This window comes from Balaenoptera ricei, chromosome 21 (genome assembly GCF_028023285.1).
Source record: "Balaenoptera ricei isolate mBalRic1 chromosome 21, mBalRic1.hap2, whole genome shotgun sequence".
Lineage (NCBI taxonomy): Eukaryota > Metazoa > Chordata > Mammalia > Artiodactyla > Balaenopteridae > Balaenoptera > Balaenoptera ricei.
Window position 1 is genome coordinate 32,926,971 of NC_082659.1, and position 24,201 is coordinate 32,951,171.

Here is a 24,201-nt window from a genome sequence, read left to right on the forward strand (position 1 = left end):
TCTAGGCTTTGTACAAAGAGCAGGGAGGGCGGAAGGCCCAGTCACCCTAGCAGCCTGCCTGACCCTGGCCTGGGGGGCACCGAGCCCGGCCCACCGTGCACACCTTCCCCATCCATCAGATGGGGCAGCACCCGGCTTCACCCCAAAGCCCCAGGGAGGGGCAACAGCGCACACGTTCTCCTGTCACCCGCCCAGCACTGCCCCACCAGAGACAGACGTGTATCCCCTTGGATTACAACGTAATCCAAATCAGGATTACAGTGTATCTCCAATCAGGATGGAGAGGAATTCTGGCCTCCCAAAGGTGAAGTTTGTCTTGGCCTCAGGTAGGTCTGGGTGAAGCCAAGAACCTGAAAAGTTAATGGGAGTCGGCACCCAGTCCTAGTTCTGAGCTGGCCTCCTCCCGAAGAGGGAGCCCTCCTACACTGTTGGTGGGAATGTAAATTGGTGCAGCCGCTATGGAAAACAGGATGGAGGTTTCTCAAAAAACTAAAAATAGAGCTAACATATGACCCAGCAGTCCTACTCCTGGACATATATCCACAAAAACAAAAACACTATGTATGCTGAAAAGATACATACACCCCAATGTTCATAGCAGCATTATTTACAATAGCCAAGACATGGAAGCAACCTAAATCATCCAGATGAATGGATAAAGGAGATGTGGTATACACACACACACAATGGAATACTACTCAGCCATGAAAAAGAATGAAATTTTGCCATTTGCAGCATGGACGGACTTGGAGGGCATTATGCTAAGTGAAATTAGTCAGAGAAAGACAAATACTGTATGATACCACTTATATGTGATCTTAAAAATCTAAAAAAACAACTAACTACTGAATATAACAAAAAAGAAGCAGACTCACAGATATAGGAACAAACTAGTGGTTACCAATGGGGGGGCATGATGGGGGATGGGGAAGGGGGTGGTACAAACTGTTGGGGAGAAGATAGGCTCAAGGATGTCTTATACAACACAGGGCATGTAGCCAATATTTTGTAAATGGAAAGGAACCTTTCAAAACTGTATAAAACAACAGATAAAATAAACTGAAAGCTGGCCTCGTTTCTACTGTCTAGGGTCCTTGCTCCCGCCAAGCTCAGCAAGCAGGCACGCAACGTGGCCAGTGGTATTGGCCCCGAGCTGGGTGTCCCGAGTCCTGCTTCCAGATCCTCTGACTTCACTGAGTCTCTTTTCTTTCTCTCCACCCACCTGGAGCGCCACACCCAGGTAAGGGGTCAGATCTGGGTCCCCAGAGCCTGGGGGACAGCGGGCAAGGGGAACAGAGCGATGGGATGGGGTGCCCCACTTGGGGCTCTTTTCTGCTTCTCCAGGAAAACCACTTATTAAAAAGAGACGGAAACAAAAATCAATACATCAACAAACAAACTTCCCCATGGCTGCAGAAGCCGCTGCGCCCCGGGGCTGAGTTGGTCCAAAGGAGACCCCTGGGGAAGCCGGTGGATGGGCAAGGACCCAGATGACGGGGACAGAGCTTCTTGGGCGGCAGGTGTCTGACCACATCCTGGGGCGGCGCGCCAACTGCCAAGGCACGCCTATCACTCAGGAAGCCAGTGCTTCCTACGTGTTTACCAAGCTCCTGGCTCCGGAACCGACAGATTTTGGTTAATGGGCCCCAGGACGCCCCGTGTGCGGTGCATCCCTTCCTGCTGAAGACAGTCAGGACCCCGGGGCTCCGGGCGATGGCTCTGGCTCAGTCCTGCTCCCCAGCTTCCGGCTCCCTGGCCAGGTGTGCCCTTCACTGGCAGAGGTCAAGAGCGCTGACCCTCTGAGCCCACACACTCGCTTGCCCCCAGTTGTCCCCCCAGAGATGGGACGAAGCAGGAGGAGTCAGGCGGCTATGTGGGTCCCCCCGGATCTGCCCAAGAACGGAGGTCACCGCTCTGCTCATGCTCCAGGCATCGGGGACTGATGTCACCACCACCGACCAGGGAAGGTGGAAGACGAATGTCACCCGGCCTACGATCAGAGCTCCGGCACCAGCACAGCCACTTCAGGACACAGAATGCTTGAGCTCACGGCCACCACCCGGCCATTGCAGGTAAGCTGGTACTACGTAGGAGGCACCTGGTCACCTGTCAGCACCCGTTTTGATCTTTGGTGGACAGATGTATAGACACCATACACCCAACAGCTACAGTGCCAATTTGTCATAAATTGAGGGTTTGCAGTGAAACCATCCTTAACATGGCCTGCACGCGTGACTAATTACTACTGGTAGCCTGAGGGGCTGACACACCCTCTGTATGAAGAATTTCATTTGCTGGCCAGTCAGGAAAGATGCGGTTTCAAGATCCAGGCCCCCTGGGCAACGTTGCTGGCCGTTTTCTGGCATTCTGATCTACCCCAGTCGTGATTTCTCCAAAGTTCCTCCCTCCTGTGAATGCAGATTTTGTGCCTCACGTTCTCGTGCCTCACGTTCAACAAATAAATGGTTTTTAAAAGGTCCTTATTTTCTAAAGTGCTTCAGATGAGCTGCTGGGGCAAATCCATCCATGTGCTGGAGACCTTCGGGACACTGCAGGCCAGGGGCACAGAGGGGGGCTCCACGATCGCTCGCTCCACCGTTTAGAACCTGTTCCAAAGATGCCTTGGGAGCCGACCTTGCGCCACATCTGCAACTGACTTTCCCTGGCTTGGCTGAGGGGAGACATCCTCTCACCTCTGAGGCTCTAGACACTGCACCTTGAGGCTCTTGGTTTTCTGCGGTTCTATTCCCAAGCTCACCTACAATGTTAGAAATCAGCCTTGTAACACCCCTGCCCCCAGCAGCTAAACAACAGAGCCACTGGCTGTATTTGGAGCTGCTCCCTGCTTCCCACGGGCCACCAGGAGCCAGGCCCTGCTGTGTGTGACACGGCGCTCAGCAGGCCACCATCTCACATCTAGAATTTTCTCTGCCAGGCCAGGTGCTCCAGACCAACAAGGCTTTTTCTCCCTTACAAATGCCTTCCAAGATTCGCGCATTGGTACTCACCACGTGAAGCCGGCTTTCTTTGTCTGCGAGTCCATCACGCCTTTGACGACCACCGCCCTCTGCTGCCACCTCCCAAGTCCACCTTAGGGACCCCTGGTACTGACTGCAAGTGTCAGGCACCATCCTTAAGGGCCTTACGGAGACCTGGTAAAGTCGGTACAACTATCATTCACCTTGTAAGACAAGAGGATTTAGGCTACAGTTTTCCAAAAGACACCAGCTAGTAAGTAACGGAGAACCAGGACTCAATCTCAGGTAGGTTGGCTCTAGAGCCCTACAGGTGAGTTCAGTAGCGTGCCCCCAAGTTCACGTGCACCTGGGCCCTCAGAATATGACCTTATTTGGAAATGCAGTCTTTGCAGGTGCAATTAGTTAGGATGAGGCCACCCTGGATTCGGTGGATCCCAAACCCAACGACTGGTGTCCTTACAAGAAGAGAAGAAAGGACACAGACACCAGGGAGGAGCCACGTGCAGACAGAGCGGAGATGGGAGTCATGAGTCAGGGGACGCCGGGAATTGCCAGCAGCCAACAGAAGCCAGGAGAGGGCCCTGGAGCAGGGCCTCCCCAAAGCGTCCCCTGGAGAGCACCCCGCCTTTGGTGAGCGGGTGGACCCCAGCAAGTGCAGGCTGGCAGGGCCACACGCTGTGGGTGGCAATGTCATCATCCATACTCACAGGGGACAGGCCAGGGGACACTGGGTAAAGGCCCCGATGTCTATCCAGGAAGAAAGTACACAGTGAGTGTCTCATCGGATAATCACAGCCTTTCTTCCTTGAGGTCAGACACCCTTCCACACGCCCAGGAACCTCTTAAAAGAGTAAGGGTCAGTCATGCACCGCGAGTAAGAAGTGGCCAAGCCAACCCAGGTCCAGGCCCCCCTCCTCCAGCGTAGAGGCCCCCGTGGACCAGTTTCTATGATGAAGGTTAGGGTAAGATTTCCTTTGAAGAAAGGTTCTGCTTCGTGGTGTGTGTGTTTAAAGAACACTACGGTAGGACGCAGAGCACATTCTGAGAGCGACATGGGATTTAAGAGGCCATCCAGCCAAAGTCTTGTTCCAGAGGTCAGCGAACAGGGGCTCATCAGGAGCTGGAACCAGGATCCCCGCTGCCCCCCGCCTCGATCCCCAAGCACTGTCCTTCAACACACACTCTGTCTCAGAAAGAGGACCCCCGGCCCCTCGGGCTCCCACCCCATGTGATCACACAGTCCCCTTCCCTCCTCTCCAAATGCAAGCAACCCTCCCCCTGCTCCAAGGCCACGACAAAATGCCGAAAACCGGAAAACCAAGCTGCAGCCGGGCTGAAGTACAACCCCAGCTTGCTCTCAGATCTGTCACTTCCTGCAAGAAACGCGGCTGCAGTGACGGAGGAAAGCCGGGGCCAGAGGCCCCTCTGCCAGTCCCCCCACCTTTTCAAGGAGAAACTGGCCCCTCACTCTGACCCAGGACCACCCATCAGGCAGAACAGCAGGCTGCGGCCCAGCACTCCAGCCCCTCCGGGCCAGGAAACTCTTACTGAGCCATCCTGGGGCCTGTCCTCGTGAGTCCCCGACCTGCCTTCCTCTGGGGGCCTTTGGGGGTGAGTCAGGGGCTTGGACAGCAGGCTGCACTCCCACGCGTTCCCTCATTAGAGAGCCGCCCAGGAAGTGGGCTCCCAGGCCTCACACCCCTGTGACAACCACAGCCGGGGGGAACGCCAGCGACCCTTCAGGCCGCTGCACAAGTAGCTGCGTGTCGGTTTCCTGAGCCAGAGTTTTTTGGGGTGTGGGCCCCCCTGGAATTTCCACGCTGAGGGCTCCCAGGGAGGAGCAGGAAGCTTCTCAACTCTGGCTGGGGTTCCTCATTCTAAGGCCCCGGGGGCCAGGCAGGAACACAGAGAGTTCTCAGCTGGTCCAGACCGGATTCCACCCCCCAACCCGCTCGGAAAGGGGGGACCACGATGGGGATGGTGAGCAAAAGAAAAGGAAAGCACCGGTGCTCTGCGGGGCCCGAGTAATCAGAACAAGGAAACCTGCCAGAAGACACATTAGGTCTGTAAGGAAAGAAGGCTGCAGGCGAAGAGCTGTCAGTCACAAGCAAACCCACACCAGCCATGGACCCCCTCCTTCCAGAGAAGCCAGTCCCGGGCTCCGCTGCCCCCAACGCCTCACACACACAGTTACACAACTGGGAAAGCCAAGTCCCCAGGAAAGCTGATACCCAGAGCGGGGGGTGGACCAGATGTCCCGTCTGCACGAAGGAAAGGGCAGGAGGGAGGCCCGCCCGGGCCTGCACTTCATTCCAGGTCTGTCGGCCTCCTCCCTGGCAACCGGAGGACCGGTCCCCGGGAGTCAGGAGCTCCAAGCCATCTGGTCTTCGCCACAAAGACACACAACTCGGACCAGCTTCGAGGTTCTACTGTGCGCACCGGAGCCGGCCCTTCCCTCCTGAAGGGTCTACGCGTGAGGGCGGGGACTCGAGGCTGGCATCCCAGGTTGCTGGGTGACTCGACCAGGCCCCAGGCTGTCCCTCCACCTTCCTCCGGAAAATCAGCCGACGTCCTCCTGAGAAGGAAGGTTCGCCCTCCGACACAGCCACCTTCCTGGGGAAGCCACCAGCAGGAGTGCCGCCAGCAGGTGCCCTGCGGATCACGGACTCTGTGGGGCTGGAAGGACCGGAGAAGTCATCCTCCTGCTTCCTGCCAGATGCAGGCCTCTCGGGTTCGCAGGCAAGAGGCCATCCCACCTGTGAACAGCTCCCTGGGGAGGGGGGACCCCATCACCTTGTTGGTCAAGGTTTTGTTTCCTCAGCAAGCCAGGTTCTACCTGAGCTACACAGCACACGATTTCCCTTGGCTGGACGAGCCAGTCCCAGCTCTCTCAACCACTGTCCTCCTGGCCCTTGTGGTCCGGAGAGGCAAACAGCCTTGTCGTTTGAAGGAGGAAGTGGGAAGAGAATCACCAGGCCCCAGAGAAAGCGGGAAACACCCAACTTTGACCCTGTAGCACCCAGGGGTGCTGCCCACGGCCTGCCCGCTGACACTTCTCAGCCGCTGCCCGCACAAAGTATCCACCACTGGCTACCACGGGCCAAAGGGATGCTGAGTGCGCATTCCACACGCCGGCATCAGGGCAGAGGACCAGTGCACAGGGTGTCAGTAAAAGCCCCGGGTCACTTGCCACTGAGGGACAGAGGCTCCCAGATGGGCCCTGTCTGCACCCGGCTTGCCATGGCCGCTGGCCCCTCTCGGGGACAAGACTGACGCAAAGTCTCAGTCCCAGACGTTCTGAGTGTCCTCTCCACCTGATGCTTTGAACTTTAGTCTTCAGGTAAGATTTGCTCCCCTTGTGAACCCAGAGATGTCTGGGGGGTGAAAACAGCGTGTATTTTTTTTTTTTTTTTTTAATTTCATTCATCCATTTATTTATTTATGGCTGTGTTGGGTCTTTGTTTCTGTGCGAGGGCTTTCTCTAGTTGCAGCAAGTGGGGGCCACTCTTCATCGCGGTGCACGGGCCTCTCACTATCGCGGCCTCTCTTGTTGCGGAGCACAGGCTCCAGACGCGCAGGCTCAGTAATTGTGGCTCACGGGCCCAGCTGCTCCGCGGCATGTGGGATCCTCCCAGACCAGGGCTCGAACCCGTGTCCCCTGCACCGGCAGGCAGACTCTCAACCACTGCGCCACCAGGGAAGCCCCAGCGTGTATTTTAATAGCCTCTAAAATTACTTTCAAGCTCCTCTGAGAAAAGCATCACCGTTAAGTATCCTGGTTCAGATCTGGTCTATCTGTAAAATGCATTCATTTTATTTTTTCTTTCTTAAGGAAAGCCAAGTGTGTGGCTTAGGTTAGAAATGCTTTAGGGAAAAGCGGCCATGCGGGGTTGCCCAGCAGAACTGTAAGATGGCACGTGGGACCGCGGCCAAGGTCACAGGCTCGGGGTGGATTTGCAGTGTGTCCTTTCCAGGACACATCGGTACAATCTCATGGGGTCTACCCACCAGTTCTGAGAAGTATACACAATTATCCCGATTTGGCAGGTGAGAAAGCTGAGGCCCAGAGAACTGGAGTTGGCCAGAGTCTCGTGGCTGATAAATCGTGGGGCTGGAATTGAAAATCGGTTCTGAGGCTTGGAAAGTCCTCCTTGGAAATCACCCGCACCGTGCCTGCAAACTGGTCTCCCATCAGGTTATCTTCCCCGCACAGGTGGAGAGGGTCCCCACTGTCCCTGGGTTTCTGAGGAAGTGCGGGGGAACACGTCCAGGAGAGGGGCTGAGGTCGGGGCGCCCAGCAGCCAGCCAGGCCCCATCAGGGGATGCGGACCTGCCGTGGACCAGTGCCGCTCCCAGGCTGGGGGTCCCACAGCTGCACCCCAACCCAGCTCCTCCGCGACGGCCTCCCACTCACTTCTCAGCTCTTCCACACGCGCCCGAGATGGAGACCCAGGTCCCCGGCAAGCAGGGAGGTGCCAGGAAAGATATTTATCAAGAAACCAAGTCACAGAGTTTTGCGGAACAAAACCATAAGATTTCAGAGCTGGAAGGAGCCTTAGAGGTCACCCAGGGTGACCCCTTCAACTTGCTTAAGGAAACAGGCTCAGAGACGTCACTGACTGGCCGAGTGGCAGTGCTGGGTCACATCGCAGGACTCCAGGATTGGGGCGATTGTCTGTCACATCCCACTTTATCTCCTTGCACAGAAGTTTTTAAGTTTGTTTTATTGTTGCGTTTTGTGTACAGGTGGGTAAACTGAGTCACGGAGCAGTGAAGCGGCTTGCCCAAGCTGACACAGTAGGTGGTGGGACCAGGCCCTGAACTCAGGCCTGTATGACACCTCAGGCCATGCCTGTTCCTCCGGATGGACTTTTTATATCCCAGGGATTACACCATGCCCTTCACAACAATCCCTGCGAACCGCTGGAATCTGCCGAGGAGGTGGCTGTCGCCCAGAGAAGCAGCAGTTCTAAATGGACTTGCTGCAAACACTGAAACCTAACAAAATCGGCCTGGTTGGCATCTGGAGGAATAAACAAAACACAGGGACTGGAGGAGGGCTCGCCGACCCGCAGAGATGGCCCTGGGCGTGCCCGCTGCCCAGAAATCCCTGCCAGGCTCCAGAGCCTTCCCGAGTCTGGGGAATCGGCGGCGGGTTCTGTAAGGCCTCTCTCTGGAGCGACGGGGAAAGGAGGCCCCTGACCTCGGCCGTGGAGACTCAGCCCCCGGAGGGGTGACTGGCACTCACGCTCACCAGGCAGACACGCTGTGCACAGATCAGCGCGCTCAGACCTACCCACACACACAAACCGCACTCGCACCACAGCCGAGGCCTCCCCCGCCCCCGCCCCCTGTGGCCGCAGCCCCTCTTGCCTCCCCCTCCAGGAGGCCCCAGGCCCCTGGGTTGACTCAGCCCCACCATCACAGGCCTGGGTCCACAGGCGCCGAGCGCGCTGCCCGCCCGCCCGCTAACGAGGTCTCGAGAGCAAGTCAGGAGTTTACGACGGCTCCTAACGACCTCCGCTCTCGGGAACGACCGGCTCTGCAGTGACCCGCGTGTGGGCTGATGACACTCTCGGGCTCCTGCTCCGCGCGCCCCAACGGAGGTCTCCCGGGGCCCTGACCGCAGCAGATGGCCTGCCCGGCTGCCCGAGCCGCGTGCAGACCGCATCAGAGCGGCCGACAGCGGCGCCTTCCAGTGGGTGGCCCGGCACCGGCCAGCGCTGCCCTGAGCCCACAGGCCCTCGTGCCCCAAACCTCTCACCCGACACCTGAGGCTCTGCACAATATCACTTTGGATGAATGAGCACTTCCTCCTTCAGTCTTCCTCCTTCCCCTCTTCCTCCCCCCCTCCTCTCCCTCCTCTCCCCCTCCTCCCTCTCCCCTCCTCCTCCCCCTCCCCCAGCCCCTCCCTCTCCTCTTCCTCCCCCTCCCCCAGCCCCTCCTCCCTCTCCTCTCCCTCCTCCTTCTTCTCCTCTCCTCTCCCTCTTCCTCCCCCCCTTCATCCTCGCCCTACCCCAGCCCCTCCTCCCCTCCTCCCCCTCTTCCTCCTCCTCCTCCCCCTCCCCTCATCCCCTCCCTCTCCTCTTCCTCCCCTTCCCACCTCCTCTCCCTCCTCCTCCCCTCTCCTTCTCCTCCCCTCCTCTCCCTCCTCCTCCTCCTCCTCTCCCTTCCTCCTCCCCCTCCCCCTCCTCCCCCTCCCCCTCCTCTCTCCGCTCTCCACCCAAGCCCTTCACTTTAAAATAGGCTCCTGACGCCCCTCATTGCCAACAAGACAAATGTTCCTTTCTTCAGCATGGCATTCAAGGCCCTGAGCTGACTTTGGCCTACGCTGTCAATCTCACTTCTAGATACCCGCCCCCATACGCCTTATAAGCCGTCCACAAAGAGAATCACCACTCCCCCATATACAGATGGCGTCATGCCTATGTGTCCTGGTCTCTGAGGGGTCCACCACTTAGAATATGCTTCCTATGCTTCCTATGTCCATCTTTTTGGTGAGAAGCTCCAACCAATCGTTCAGTGGACAGCACCTCCTGTCTGCAGCTGTCCCGCCCCCTCCCCGGGAAGACCTGCTCCCTCGCCTGCGCTCCCATGGCCCCCGTGCTCACCTGTTACAGGGATTTCAGCGTTGATGACGTGATCTTATACTTGCCTGTTTTCTCCCCTCTGTCCCCTCCAGATGGTAAGCCTTCTGAAGGTAGGAAGCACACCGCGGTCATCCTGCACGACCACTGTCGTGCGCACTCACTGCTCCTGAGTCTGCACGTGGTACAGCCTTCAATTCCGCCGGCATTTATGACATCTCTAACGCAAACGCAGGACTGGGTCAACCACTCACTGCCCTCTCAAGGGCAGGGAACACCATATGGACTGGCACAGAACTGGTGGGTGCCAGGTCCCGAGGGGCAGAACAGAAGCCCCATGGGGAAGCCCCCACATGAAGCTTTGGCCTCAAGCTGGCTCCAGGAAGAGGGAGCGTGAGGTGCCCTGGTCCTCCTATGAGGTCACCTAGAGACACCCCGCCCCCCGAACACCCCACCCCCGCCTCCACCTCCACCACGTTTGGATGGAGGCCTGATAACGTGGGCCGCTCGCCTCCTCAAGGCAGCTCAGTGCAGGCCTTCTCCCTGAGAATGCAGTTTGAAAGGCTGCACACAAAAGGATGGATGGAACTGCCCTTACTAAAAAGCTCCCCTGATGTGCACAGGTGAAAGCTATCTTCTGCCTGAGGTCTGACCTTCCTCGCCAAGGGCAGAGCACCTGCAGAGAGGAGACAGCCGCGCTCTTTGGCTTTGACCGTGGGGACTCCCCTCCTCCCAGGCTCTAGGAAGAAACAATACGAACACTCCTGCCTCTGGATGTCTGTCGATCCCAAAGTCAGCATACGTAGCTTAAAAGTATAAGCAGGGCCGTGTCCTCAGCAGAAGCCCAACAATTGTCTGTAGGATCAAATCTGTGCAAGACTGCCCACCTTCTGCGATGGTTAGACTTTTCAAAAGAAAACACACGCACACGTCATATGCCTGTTTTTAAACGAATGCATGTCAAGAGTAAAGGAGCTGTCACCCTAGAGGCTGGGTGCTCGCTGGCACCTGGCACGCTGCGGGCATCTGAGCCTCCGCATCTCAGAACAAAGGCCAGGCCATGACTCTCTCTATAGTCAGCCCCCTCCCTTTCGTGGAAGCCGCTGTAGGTGACAGGAAGTTAGAGGCTGTCTTCGTAGGCTCAGTCGCCCAGAGCAGACTGCCACACCCACACTCCTCCTGCAGCCCCGCCCCGCCAGCAGGATCCCTGCCTCGGACCCACAGCCGTGCTGGTTGGGTCACCCCTGTAACACACCTGCTCACTCCAGCTGCTGCACCCTCTGGGGCCCCAGCATCCTACCAGCAGGGAAGCTGGAATCAGAAAGACCACCTCCTTCCTCACACCTCAACTCAGCCCTTGAGTCCCCGGGTTTCGGCCGAAGCGAGTCCCAACAGGACGCCGAGTCAGCTGCCAGAACCAACAGATGACCTTCTCTACCTGTGCTGATTTACCCAAATCGGGTTTTGTCAATTTAAGAAGTACTATTTGATACCATATGATCTCGCTTATACGTGGAATCTAAAATATGACACAAATGAACGTATCCATGAAACAGAAACAGACTCACAGACACAGAGAACAGACTTGTCATTGCCAAGGGGGACGGGGTAGGGGAAGGATGGAGTGGGAGTTTGGGATTAGCAGATGCAAACTATTATGTAGAGAATGGATAAACAGCAAGGTCCTACTGTATAGCACAGGGAACTGTATTCAATATCCTATGATAAACCATACTGGAAAAGAATATGAAAAAGAACGTATATATATGTACAACTGAGTCGCTTTGCTATACAGCAGAAATTAACACAACATTGTAAATCAACTATACTTCAATAAAATAAATTAAAAAAAAATTTTTTTTTTAAAAGTACTATTTGTTTCGAGTCTTAACTCCTTTCCCAGCCCTCACCTCCTGACACCAGGATGCCTTCCTTGACTTTCTCCATTAACCTTCACCTCCTCTAGGGAGCCGCCCTGGATGTATCCAGCCCCCGCAGGAGACCCTGCCCTCCTACAGGCCTGAGAGTTGGAACCCGGCACTAAAGCAAGAGAACAGGGACTGACAAGCCTGGCTCCGGCCTGCCTCATCCTCCAGGTCCTCAGATCTGTTCAGGACCTGATGGGGAGCTGAGACCACAGGAAGGAACACAGGCCGTCCCTGCCACAGACACAGACCTGGGTCCAAGAGGCCCCAGTGGAGCCTGAAGGGTTTCACGTGCTTATCCCAGGCCCCGATTCTAGCTCTGCGGCCATAGCCACGGAGGTAGGGACTTCCTTCAGCCCTAAAGCCGTCTCCAGAAGCCAGTTGGATTTGCAGTGAAAGACACACCAGTGTGAACTCATTTTCAAAGGGCTCACAAAGAGCAGAGAACACGTCTGAGGAACTCCCAGAAGGAAACGTCCCAGGGAAGATGCTGACGGAAGGGCCGGAGAAAACAGTAGAGAGAAAACCCCTCTGGTTATCCTGCCTGAATGAGAGAGAGCATCATTTAGGGAAGCTGGTTCCTAATTTTTCCCCTCTGCCAAAGTACTATTCTGGCATCTCTTTCCAACTCACAGACAGCCTTTCAGAATCTGTTGTAAAGGATTTCCCTTAATTCCTGCCCTAAAGAAATACGCCTTTATTCCCCTAAATACCCACAGGCCAGTAAGCATCCATTACCCGCACATAAATTCCTAAGGAGCTGTCAGGACGGCCGGGCCTTACACACCCGCGGCTCCTCCAGCCGTGAAAGACCAACACCATTTCCTCTCAATCCTCAAACGTGAGCCCTGACCCCAACCCCCAAAGCCCTCGCAGGTGACATCATCTCTTCTAGGGTCCTTGCTTCCCCTCCCTGACCCACCAAGGAAATCAGGATGAGCAGGACCCAGGATGGTGCCTAAGTAACAGGTGGTACCCACAAACACCTTCAAACTCAGCCTTCCATGAGGACCCCAAGGCCAGGGTGATCCAGAAGCTCCAGACTCCAGGGCTATCTGAGAACAAGCAGTATAGAACTCAGCAGCCCCTCCCTGAAAAGTCGCTATAAATAGCCGCTGCACTGTCTCCCTCAGAAAGACCTAGAAGGCTCTGTTTCCTCTCATTCCATCATCACCATTCATCCGTTCATTCCCTCCCTGACTCAGACAGGTCCTGGGCACACGTGCCTGTGCCGCCCTCACAGGGCTGGATCTGCCCCCTTTATTCCTAAATGGAGCTCTCACAACCCCCAACGAGCAGAGCCAGAGACCCTGGGAAAGCATCTCAGCCCTCTGCCCCCATCCTTCAAGCTCAGCAGAATCTTCAAGGTGATTTCACCCCCGACCACCGTGCCCCGGCCCCGGCTCCCAAATCATTCAACACGCCCCAGCCTCCTGCCAATTTGCTTCAACAAATGTCTATTTGCAAAGAAAACTAAGGTGGCCACTTCTGGACGGGCTGTCGGTGTGATGCAGAGGGAAGCCGGACTGAGGCTTGCCCCCTCTGAACCAGGAAGCTCCCGGTGCCACACTAAGTGGCACTCGAGCCCAGAGAGGCCCACGCAGCAGGGGCAGCTCCGGCACACAGGGGCCCTGCCAGTCCTTGGGCCTGGCAGCCCACCGGCCCGGCTGCAGGGCCAGGTCCTCCGGGGCACGGCAGGAGTGACAGTGCTGGTGACAGGCCGGGCCTCTGACACAGCAAATCTGTAGCTCAAATATTTATTGTATGCGTCTGGCTTTCACACAGAATTTGCAATCTGCCAGTTACCAGTGTTTACCTTGGTAGAAATTCACGGGAAATCTTCGTCTGAACAGGCCCGGAGTTTATTTTACTGCCAGATAAACAACTTTCTTTGATAAATCATCCATGTGACAGTGTTCCTGAAAGACTAAACAAAGATTTCAAGTGCAATCTATAGGGCTTTGAGAAGCCTTCCAAAGCTAATGCATGTTTAATTGGCTGCTCCAAGCAGGCTGGGGCAGGGCGAAGGCCTGACATCTCTTTGGCCATTTGCTCTCCTTTGAAAAATAAATACAGATTGGAGCTTCTGGCTCATTCCTGAAAAACTGGAAGAAATCTGCCAATACTTAAATGCTCACTTGCTTCTGAATATGGCCTATTTCTTTGGCTCACGGGCGTGCATATCACAAATATCACAGCTGCTGGAAAAAACGTGAAAACTGCCCCAGAGACAGTGCTTGGGAAAAGGGGACAACATGGAGGACTCTAAGGTCTCTCTTAGACCCAATAAATTATGAGCAGAAAAACTCATATCAAGAATAAGATTTCTGGGCTTCCCTGGTGGTGCAGTGGTTGAGAGTCTGCCTGCTAATGCGGGGGACACGGGTTCGAGCCCTGGTCTGGGAGGATCCCACATGCCACGGAGCGACTGGGCCCGGGAGCCACGACTGCTGAGCCTGCGCGTCTGGAGCCTGTGCCCCGCAACGGGAGGGGCCGCGATGGTGAAAGGCCCGCGCACCGCGATGAAGAGCGGTCCCCGCACCGCGATGGGGAGTGGCCCCCGCTTGCCGCAGCTAGAGGAAGCCCTCGCACAAACCGAAGACCCAGCACAGCCAAAAATGAATAAATAAATAAAATCCTGCCTTGCCCTAACCTTCCATGAATCAGACTGTAAAGAATTATTGAATTGTCTGAATTAATGAATTTGTGTTAAAAAAAAAAAAAAAAAAAGAATAAGATTTCTAAAAATCACTCAAAAACAAAAGAACAAAGTTCAGCGGGCGTGTCCTAGAATTAGCAAATACTCAATCCAAGCTCTACATATTCTACGGTCATCATTGTCCGATGACTTCCAGTTTTCACAGTGACTTTAGGGTGTCTTCACTAAAGCCCGGACTGTCTAACTTCTAGTATTTATAGGGTTGCTTTTTGTTTGGTTTTGGTTTGGTTTTGGTTTTGTGAACTTCAGCACCTTGAAGCCGCATCAACCTTTTAAAGTTTTCCCCAGTGGGGTTTGTAAAAGATTTCTCCAGTTTAATCCTCTACTAACCAGAAATTCATCAGGACATTCCATTCCATTTCCTAACACTTTGTGCCAAGCAAGCTGGTTTTATTAGTGCTTGAATCCTCCTACCGAGGCCAATTTCCATCCTGAAACAATTCTTTCCAATAAGAAGAGATAATAATGGTTATGGCTGGAGCAGGCACCATGTTCCAGGAACTGAACATGCTTGACTGACCCAGTTCTCCTCCCAACACAGTCACACAGGAATCACCATCCACAGGTGATAGAGACAGGCTCAGAGAGGTTAAGAGACTTTCTCGTGGTTGCTCAGCTTATAAGGATGGGACTTCATCCAAGTCTGTCTGGCCTGAAGCCTATGTTCTTTCTATTCAACAGCACCGCCTGCCTCTTCACAAAGAAACCAATGATCGCCAAGCTCTTTCCCTGTGTCAGGCACAGACATCAGTCCATTTATACCCGGCAAACTCTGAGAGCACCCAGTGCCCCTTCCCAGAGAGATTCCTCTCCCATTCCTGGCAGGATGGGAATGTGATGGGCATGAGGGGACACGAAGGAGGAAGGGTGTGCAATCCAGACTGGCTACCCAGCTAAGAGCTTCTGGGAACAAAAACGGTAAGGGATGCGAGGCACAGAGTGGCCTTGGGCAATCTGATGACGAACTCCTTTATCTGAGTCTTATTTTCCTCCATCTGTAAGCTGAGCGCCCTGGACTGGCTGATCTTTGAGGTCCCATCCAGCTCAGCAGATCTTCAGAATGACAAAGGGGTACGGAGGAGCAAGGCAGCACCCAAAGAAATGGGCGAGCAGCCCCCCTTGTCTCAGCTCATCCTCTACCCCCCTCCTTCTCCACCCACCCCCAGAAAGGCTCCAGGGAACAGAGGTGAACTTGAGGGTAAATCCTTCCCTTGGCTCCCCTTCTCCATGACCGTTTATATACACATCAAATGATAAGGAGGACATGATGCTAAGTGAAATAAGCCAGACACAAAAGGACAAACAGTGCAGGCTTCCACTTACACGCGGTACCTGGAATAGTCAAAGCCTTAGAGACAGAGCGTACAGTGGGAGTTCCTGGGACCCAGGGGGAGGGAGAAGGGCAGTTAGCGTTTGGGTACAGGGTTTCAGTTTGGGATGGAGAAAAATATCCAAAGATGGATGGTGCCGATGGCGGCACAACAGTGTGAATGCGCTTAATGTCACTGAGCTGTACACCTAAAAAGGATTAAAAGGGTACATCTTATGTCATGTATATTTCATCACAATAAGTTTTTTTTAAAAAGGAAGGGAAGGCAGTGAGGCGGGGCCACTCAACAGGAGAATCACGGGATGGCAGGTTGGAGGGTGCGTCAAAGGGCACCCAAACCCCGCGGTCTGGCAACTGACCGTCCCAAGGAATAACCTCTTCGGAGCTGGACTCATCGACAAAGAGGGAGCAGTCACAATTCCCCCCACTACGTGTCTTGGGTCAAAGAAAGCAACGACTCCAGCAGGATGTGAGACAGGGAAGGGCTGGAAACAGGATTCGGCTCGGGAGAGGTGCCAACCGAGAGCCTTGGAGCTGCACACCCTGCTCCTTTAGTGAAGGGCGGCCTCGTCTGCTGGGGACAGAGGGCTGGGCCACCCCGTGCTTTCCCAGACCCCCGGGATGAACAGCTAGCGAGTCCAGCGGGTGTGCGGGGCCCAGGGCTGGGTTCCTTACACCGGCTCATCTGCTCCACCGAAACCGATGCTGGGTATTAGTGTCACCTCGCGGGGAAACTGAGGCCTGGAGAGGTTCTGAGATTTCCCAGTGTTGCCCGGCATATGTATAGGGGCAGAGGGAGAAATGAACTCAGCTCCAGGGGTGCCGCCTCCACCCGAGGATCCTGGGTTTCTGGGTCCTTTCTCAGTTCAATATACTTTCTCAGGGCCAAATATGCTAAAGAAAAGTGTTGCTATTGACATTTGCCTTATGTAAGAATCTTCCTGCCAGGTACAGCCAAGAGAGAATTAAATGTGCAGAGTGCTCACCACAGGGGGAAATTTGGCTCTTTTCCCAGCTTTTCCTCGCGGTGCCTCAACATGGCTTCAGAGTGCAGAGTGGTCCCCATGGAATCTCAGCCCAAACTGCCCGGGGCTTGATTCCCCCCTAGCCAGGCCCCCAGCTCTCCACTGGGAAGCCGTGGAATCGCCACCATGACCCACCCAGCCCATTGGAGGGCTTCAAAGGCCCTCAAGGGTTCAGCAGTGATCTCTGCACGGAACAAGCCACCCCCATCACGGGCGAAGGATGCAGGATGGGCCACAGGCCACGAGCTGGGAGTGGCATTTCCAGGGCACTTAAAGCTCTGACCCCGTGTTTCCCTGAATGTGAAATGCCATACGGCTCCTTCCAACTATTTCCAGATCTGTGGATGGGCTGTGTATTTTAGAGACCTTCAGTGACAATAAAAACCAGTTGTTTTCAGCCTACCAACTCCACCCCGGGATTACAGTTCCTTCTTCCATGTCTATTTAATTTTACTTAGACTGAACTAGATTTCTAGATATTAGGGCTTTTTTTTTTTATTTTTTAATATATACACTCAGTCACCCAAAACAGGGATGCAGTTTCCCTCGAATTTAATAAACAAGTTGCACATACTCGTTTGGAAAGAAGTTTTCTCCTTTTATAAAAAAGGAAGGCCATAAACAACAAGGTCCTACTGTATAGCACAGAGAGCTATATTTAATATCCTATAATAAACCATAATGGAAGAGAATATTAAAAAAATGTATATATATAACTGAATCATTTTGCTGTACAGCCAAAATTAACACAACATTGTAAATCAACTATACTTCATTTAAAAAAAAAAAAGAAAGAAAACTGGAAAACAAAATAAAACCAATGCTCTGTTACTTTTTGCCTACAAGGTGCATCTACTGCCAGAATAATATCCTTTGTCTATTCACCAGTTTTCCATAAGTACTAGTGGAATGGAATAATAGTGAAAAAAGAGGATATACAATGGTTAGGTCAAAAAAAGGCTACCCATACAATAAGTTAAAAAGTAAGTCTAAATTATCCCAATTTCTAGTCATCTGGGAACATTTTAATATTAAATAATTTTTACATTGTTTTTCTCACTTAAATACAACCCAATCTTGTGAGATAAATGTACTTGTTCCCATTTAACAATTGTGAACATTAAGGAAAGGCATTTCCATGCACACTGTAGAAAACCTGGGATTTGTTCTCAGATGTGTACTTTCTATTATAATATTTTTGGATTCAAAAATTCCTATATTATTCACCTTTGTGAATTTTAAGATGATACAACATAAAACCAGGTTGTAGTTACTTTAACAGAAAATAAACTGGAAATTAAACCACTCAAAAAAAAAAAAAAAAGGCCAATTTCCATCTCCCTACCATGCCCTGTCATTCACACACACGTCCAATGAACTTTTATTTTATGCCTACCACGGATAAGACACCATACCAAGGACGACTGAACTACACACAGGCCTTGTTTTGTTCATTCTAAGACACAGATTCTCTTCACATTTTAATGTGAAGTAAGTTTTCTCTGTGGGCGGGGCATCTCACATGATGGATGGTGCATCTCGCAATCAATGGGTGCCTTAACGTTAGGTAAAATATGGTATCAGAGACAGATCGTGCTCTCCAGCAGCTTACAGATGTTGCAATTACTGTGCTGGCAGCTACCATCTCCTCCTCTGTGGGAGGAAACCCAAGGTTTAGTTTGGAAACACTGAGCCTCCTTTTTGCAAGAAATCAAACAATGCACCTCCAAACAGCAGCCCAGCCAAAACACCTTGAAAGCAGAGTGAGCCAGAGTGAGAACAAATTAGTGAAGGTCCAGAAACCGCGAGAATGTTTCTTCTAGGAAATACTCCCAAACACTAATGGTGAGAGCCAATTTTTTTCTCTTTCCTTTTTGACTCAGTTTAGCGTTGCAATGTACAGTTTTACTCTTTATGAGGAAACATATAAATGGAGAAAAAAAATGCTTCCAGAAGGCAAGGAAAATTTCTGGGGGCCAAGAAATCTTTTTCCACAACCAGAAAATACTGGGCTAAAGAAGTGGCCACCTGAACTCTCAAAAAAAAAAAAAAAAAAAGGAGAAGCCAGTACAAGAGGAAGCTCTGAACTGTCTTAGCAGAAGTATATTATTCCACACATTTCTACCAGGAAAGCTTAAGGGTGTTTACAGATCCAGAAGCTAGAGAGAGTGGCCAGAGGCAGGATCCTAACCTCACAGCCATTATAAATCAGATCCCCCATCACTGGGATAAGCTGAGCTGAAGGAAAGACAGTTATGGGTGCTGAGTTGTTAACAGCAGGATTATTAGTGTGGCAGCTTGCAGATAATATATGGACCTGTCGAAGGGAGAACAGCAGCACCCTGTTGTCATGGAGCAGGAAAAGCAGAGAGAAAACACGCAGCAGGGCCGGGTGTCCTCACTGAAGCACAGCAGGCAGCCTGGCCGCCATGTTGAATCCAGAGACTTTGCACCATCTAACTTTTGGCCGTCGCACATCTGGTGCTTGATCCAGGCTGATCCAGCTGCATTCCTGAGCATCAGCCCACAGGTGTTTCTACTGAGGCTTTTCCCTGCTGGGGGGGTGGGGGGGGTGGTAATATGTGCTCTGAACTGAGGAGGTACAGTGCAGGGGTGGAGAGAACCAAGCAGACCTGCCAGAGGGTTAAAAATGCACCGCCCGGCGCAGTGGTTAAGAATCCGCCTGCCAATGCAGGGGACAAGGGTTCGAGCCCTGGTCCGGGAAGATCCCACATGCTGCAGAGCAACTAAGCCCGTGCGCCACAACTACTGAGCCTGCGCTCTAGAGCCTGCGAGCCACAACTACTGAGCCCGTGCGCCTAGAGCCCGTGCTCCGCAACAAGAGAAGCCACCGCAATGAAAAGCCCATGCACCGCATAGAAGAGTAGCCCCCGCTGGCCGCAACCAGGAGAAAGCCCGCGCGCAGCAACGAAGACCCAACACGGCCAAAAATAAATAAATAAATAAATTTATTTAAAAAAAAAAAATGCGCCGCCCGGGGAGCCGGTGATGGGCCGGGCAGGCCCAGCTCCACGGGGGCAGCAGGGGTCTAAGGACGCACTGGCAGGAGAGGGCGAGGGCATGCTGACCCAGAAGGAAAGCACCCCTTGTTCCTGGAGCTCCCAGGGAGCCTTCCAACAACCTGATGTCTTCCCACAGGGAATGTCAGGGCCGCTTAAAGCAAAGTTTGATCCCTAGAGTAGGGAGTAAAGCATTCTTTTTCTTCTCTGCTGTGTGTCAGCTTGCCCTGCTGCATTTCTTTGTCTCTTAACTGAATCCCATCAGCGTGGCTGACTACCTCCCTTACTTGAAATGAGCTGAGCTAGGAAGCAAGTTTCTCAACAAGGCTGCATTCTCCAGGGTGCCGAGAAGGGCAGAGCTGAGCTCAGCCCCTGCAGAGAGAGAGAGAGAGAGAGAGAGGAAAAAAAAAATCCTATTTACTGCCTTATGAGACCATGACACACAGAAAACCCATAAAAGTCTCTCCTGCATCCAGATAAAGAAGGCTGGCGTCCAGGACACCCAAGCACGGAGGAGATAAATGCCTCCAGGATGGAGCCCAGCGGCTGTTCATCTTCTCTTAAGGGGGGAACGCAGCGTGACAGCGAGTTAAAAGAACTCCAGTGGGACAAGTCAGACGCCTTATTTGTGAAATAAGTGGACTTGATAGGATGACCTGGAGGATCCAGGAGAATTCAAAAGTTCTAGGAACTCAAGAAGGAGATAATCTCCGGGCGAAAGGAACACAGTCCCAAACAGCTAATCAGATTGCCCAGGCCCTGACTGGTTATTAAAATAAGACACACCCCTGGCGCCTGCACGCAGGGAGCAGGGAGCCACTGCCGCGGGGAGAGGATGTCCCTCCCCAGGGGGGTTACCCCAGCCCCCTCCAGACCTTTCCCCTTCACCCAAAGGTCAACCTTCACAGTCAAATTCTTTCCCAAGGTTTGCTTCTTCAGCCCATGTCTAGCGAATGGCTCTAGTTTAACGAGTCGCCACTAAAGCCCCCAACAAATGCAGATTGGTGGGTTACTGAGAATCTCAGCAGGAAGATGCAGATTCTCTTCTCACGGCTGACGAACATCCTTCGCCTGGAGTCTCCACAGCGCCCCCTTCAGGCGGTGAGTTCTATGACGCCACGATTCTCTAGGAAATCACCGATTCGTATTTGGTCGGGGTGAAGAAATTTCTTTAGTGAAATTTTCATCTATTCTAGGTCCGTATTTGAGGACATGGTATCTAGCACAGAGCTCTGCACTCAAGAAATGTTGAGTGACCGACTGGACGCGTGGCTCAGTCAATGACTGGACACACTGAATCTGAGTCGCGTCCTCCGCACACGCAGTCCCAGAAGGAGTCATCTGAACGTAAAACATCAGCTAATATATTACCTTTCAGAGTGGGCTCTAATACGATTCCCTGGATTTGCTGAAACGTCAGGGAGTCGACTTCTAAAAGTGAGTGTGGTGATTTACACTATCGGAAGAGGGTCAGTGAAATCTAAAGGCGGCCCCTGAGTATTAACCACACTGCCCCCGGCCCCCCGCAAGGAAGGATGCTTCGGGATGAGCCACACCGGAGCAGATTCTTCCTGCCAACCCCGCCCAGTCACGCAGCAAAAGGCTTCTCATCAGGACTTCTGAGAGATTTTATTTCTGGCCTTTTTCTTGATGCCCAAATGCCTCTTTGGGAAGGAATCTCGTGCCGTTTGCGGAAGGAAAGCTTGTGACCCGGACAGGCTGGGGCCGCGCAGACTCTGCCGCAGAGACCCGCCAGCCTCGCCGGGCGTTGGGCTCCCCTTGATGGAGCAAGGGTGTGAGCCTCAACAAGCAAGTGTCACCGCCGCCAGACGGAAGGGTCCTCAGAGTTTGCGAACATTGCTGCAGGTCCCTCTACAATTTATTTGAGTTCATTTAAAATGGCAACCAGAACAAAGGATGTGACTCAAACACAAGCAGTGGAATGCTTGGGAGACGAAATCGTCCCGGAGGTCATTCACCAAGAACCAAGAAGGCAGGGAGAGATACTTAATGCAGAAATAGGGCACTAAAAACATGTGCATTCTCAAGAAGCTCTCCATGGCAGAGGGTCAGAATTCGCCAATTCCCACCTTCAGTCACAATGACAAATACCCTGAGACTACACCTGTCACATGTATCATTGCCTTCAGCTTACATGTGCACACATACATGTGTGCAGCTCTCCAACACGGCACTTCGCCAGCATGAGGCCCTTTCACGTACTTTATTATGCTTGGTTAGTGAAAACCCAGAGGAGGTAGCCCTGGATGGACATAAAGACTCACGTTACCTACCATCATGCTTTCCCTGGGAGGAATTCTGTAAGAAATCCAGCCTCGGGGACACAACGGCCAGAATCGTGAGAACCTGTCCTTGGCAAAGCAGGCCTGGCTGCAGTCACTTCTCAGCATCCATATAAAATAGAGGCAGGCTGGAGGGAGTCGGCCCTTCAAAAGGATGCAGTTCACGTCTACTTTTCCAGAGGACAGCCTCCCAAGGTGTCTGAAGCTCGGTCTTCTGCGGGGCAGACTACCAGGGACCGTCCCTGAAAGGCTCCCTGAGATCAGCCCCCGGGGCCACATCCAGCCCTTCTCCTAGGGCTGCAAGTGCAGATTCAGAATTCCCTTTTAGCCCAGAGTGATTAGCGAAGAAGGGAGGGAAAACCCCTCACTGTGGGACTGTCAGCTTCCTGGCCTGGAAGGACCTGAGAGCCACTGCACCCACTACCCGCCCACCCCAGCAATGCCCTAAGCACACGGATGCGCCCCTCCCAGATCCTGGGCAGAGTGGTGCTGACACCTAGGGGCGGATGGAAGAAGAGTTGTGCCGAGAGGCCAGCCCAAGCCGCCTGGTTTCCCCCAGCTCCTCTACAGCTCTCCCCAAGCCTGCCTCCCTCCACTCCTCGAGAAGGTCCCCCCCCAAACCTGCCCAGTGATCCCACACACGGAAGAACAGAAGCCAAGTTTGACTTTCATAAAAACCGGCCGGTTTCCCACCCTATCTGGTCTTCCATCTGCCTGAGAAGAGCAGCCATCTGGGGAGGATGGAGGGAGAGAATACACATCTCCAAAAAGATGCTCCAACAGGCTCTGCACCAGGGATGCGGACCGGGAGGAATCAGGGATGCCCAACCTCCCGGAGGCGGCCAGGGACGTTCTTACCAAACTCGCTGGCACAGAGATGCTCGATTATGGCTTCAGATTTCAGCTCGTTGTCACAGGGAGGACACACCGTCGTGCCTAGGAAGGGCAAGGGGAGAACAGGAGCTGAGTGACTGCGGTGGAACGCAGGGAGGATCCGCCCCTGGGGCCGAGATCAGCCCAGGGACCAGGCTGAAAGGAGTTAAAGGAAAGGTCTTCTGGAATTTCTGATAGGGCAACTTGAGAAAAGACGAGTCCTGGAGGCCAAAACAGACGCGTAGTTTCTTGAAAATTTGGGGACTAGAGCTGTTGAATATGGTACAACTATTAAAACCAACACGATGTGGGGCTGGATGGGGCAGGTCCTATGAGTCGTGGCTTGATGGGATGTGGTGGGTCCCTAGGAAAAGCTGACTTGTAACCAAACACTTCTACCCCAGTCGTTTGTCCCCTGTTCTTTCTCCCCTCTCCTTGAAATACCCCCCTCCGATTCCTGCCCCCTTCCTGTTCCCAAACTCCCCACAAGACAGCCGATCCATCTGACCAGCTCTCTAGGAGCCAAGAAAGAAAATCAGCCAGACTCACAAACTCCAACCGCAGGCCCTGAACACCCCTCCCCAGAAGGGCTATTGCAGTGAGCTCCTGCCGGGGGGCGGGAAGCAGGAGCAGCTGGTGGGGGCTGGGAACGGCACCAGCCCTGCTGCCAAAGGGAAGGACTTGGCGGGACAGGGGAGAGACCCTCTGGAGGCGTTTTCACACTGTGAAGGGCTTTGAAGAGGAGATGTGTGTGCTGCAGGCATGGGGGCCACTGGGGGCAGCTGAGCCCCGGGGGAGGGGGAGGCCTCGGAGGCCAGGGCCAGCGGGTCCTCCCAGCCAAACGCTGCCGATGCTGGAGGGACCCCTGGGAGGTAAGGGGGCTCCGTGGAAGGGCAGGGAGAGAGCGGCCCAGTGCAATCGCCAGAAGGGAAGGCGGCTTGTCACCACCGCCGCCATCCCACCGTCACCTCCATCATCTACCAGACCACTTGGAGTTTTATCCATGATGGAGGAAAGCACGAGCACGTTCTAAGGGCCCTCCACCTCGGCACAGCACTGGAGGCCATGCCCGGCCACGCTGGGGGGCCAGTCACCCCCAGGGAGGACGGGGCGCTGAGTGACCTTCGCTCCGAGTCAGGCTCTTCATTCTCCTCCTCCCCCTCCCTCTTCGTGGCTCCTCTGGCGGCATCTCCTTCACCTTCGAGCACTTCTGTGGCTCAGAGAAACAGGCAGTGCCTTCCATGATGGATGAGGAGGGAGCTGCACAGCCCTCCGGGGTCAGTGCCGCCCCCAGGACGCAGCGGGTCCCCAGCGCCGGGGAGGTGATGCGCGACCCCCCCCCCCCACTTCCAAGCAGGGTCCCTGAGAGGCGCAGCAGAGGCCGTACACCTTAGTCTTTACTGACAGATCCCTGTCCCACCTTTACTCTGTGCCCAGGGCC

The 24,201-nt window shown here is 53.7% G+C and overlaps 1 protein-coding gene across 1 annotated transcript in view; it reads right to left on the reverse strand.

The window, feature by feature from the left end:
• The window catches only part of SFRP1 (secreted frizzled related protein 1), a 44,357-nt gene that overhangs the window by 15,858 nt on the left and 4,298 nt on the right, over window positions 1–24,201 (reverse strand). The window contains exon 2 of the mRNA XM_059909446.1: window positions 22,746–22,823. Within this exon, the coding sequence (XP_059765429.1) occupies window positions 22,746–22,823 (78 nt within the window). The remainder of the gene's footprint in view (window positions 1–22,745; window positions 22,824–24,201) is intronic.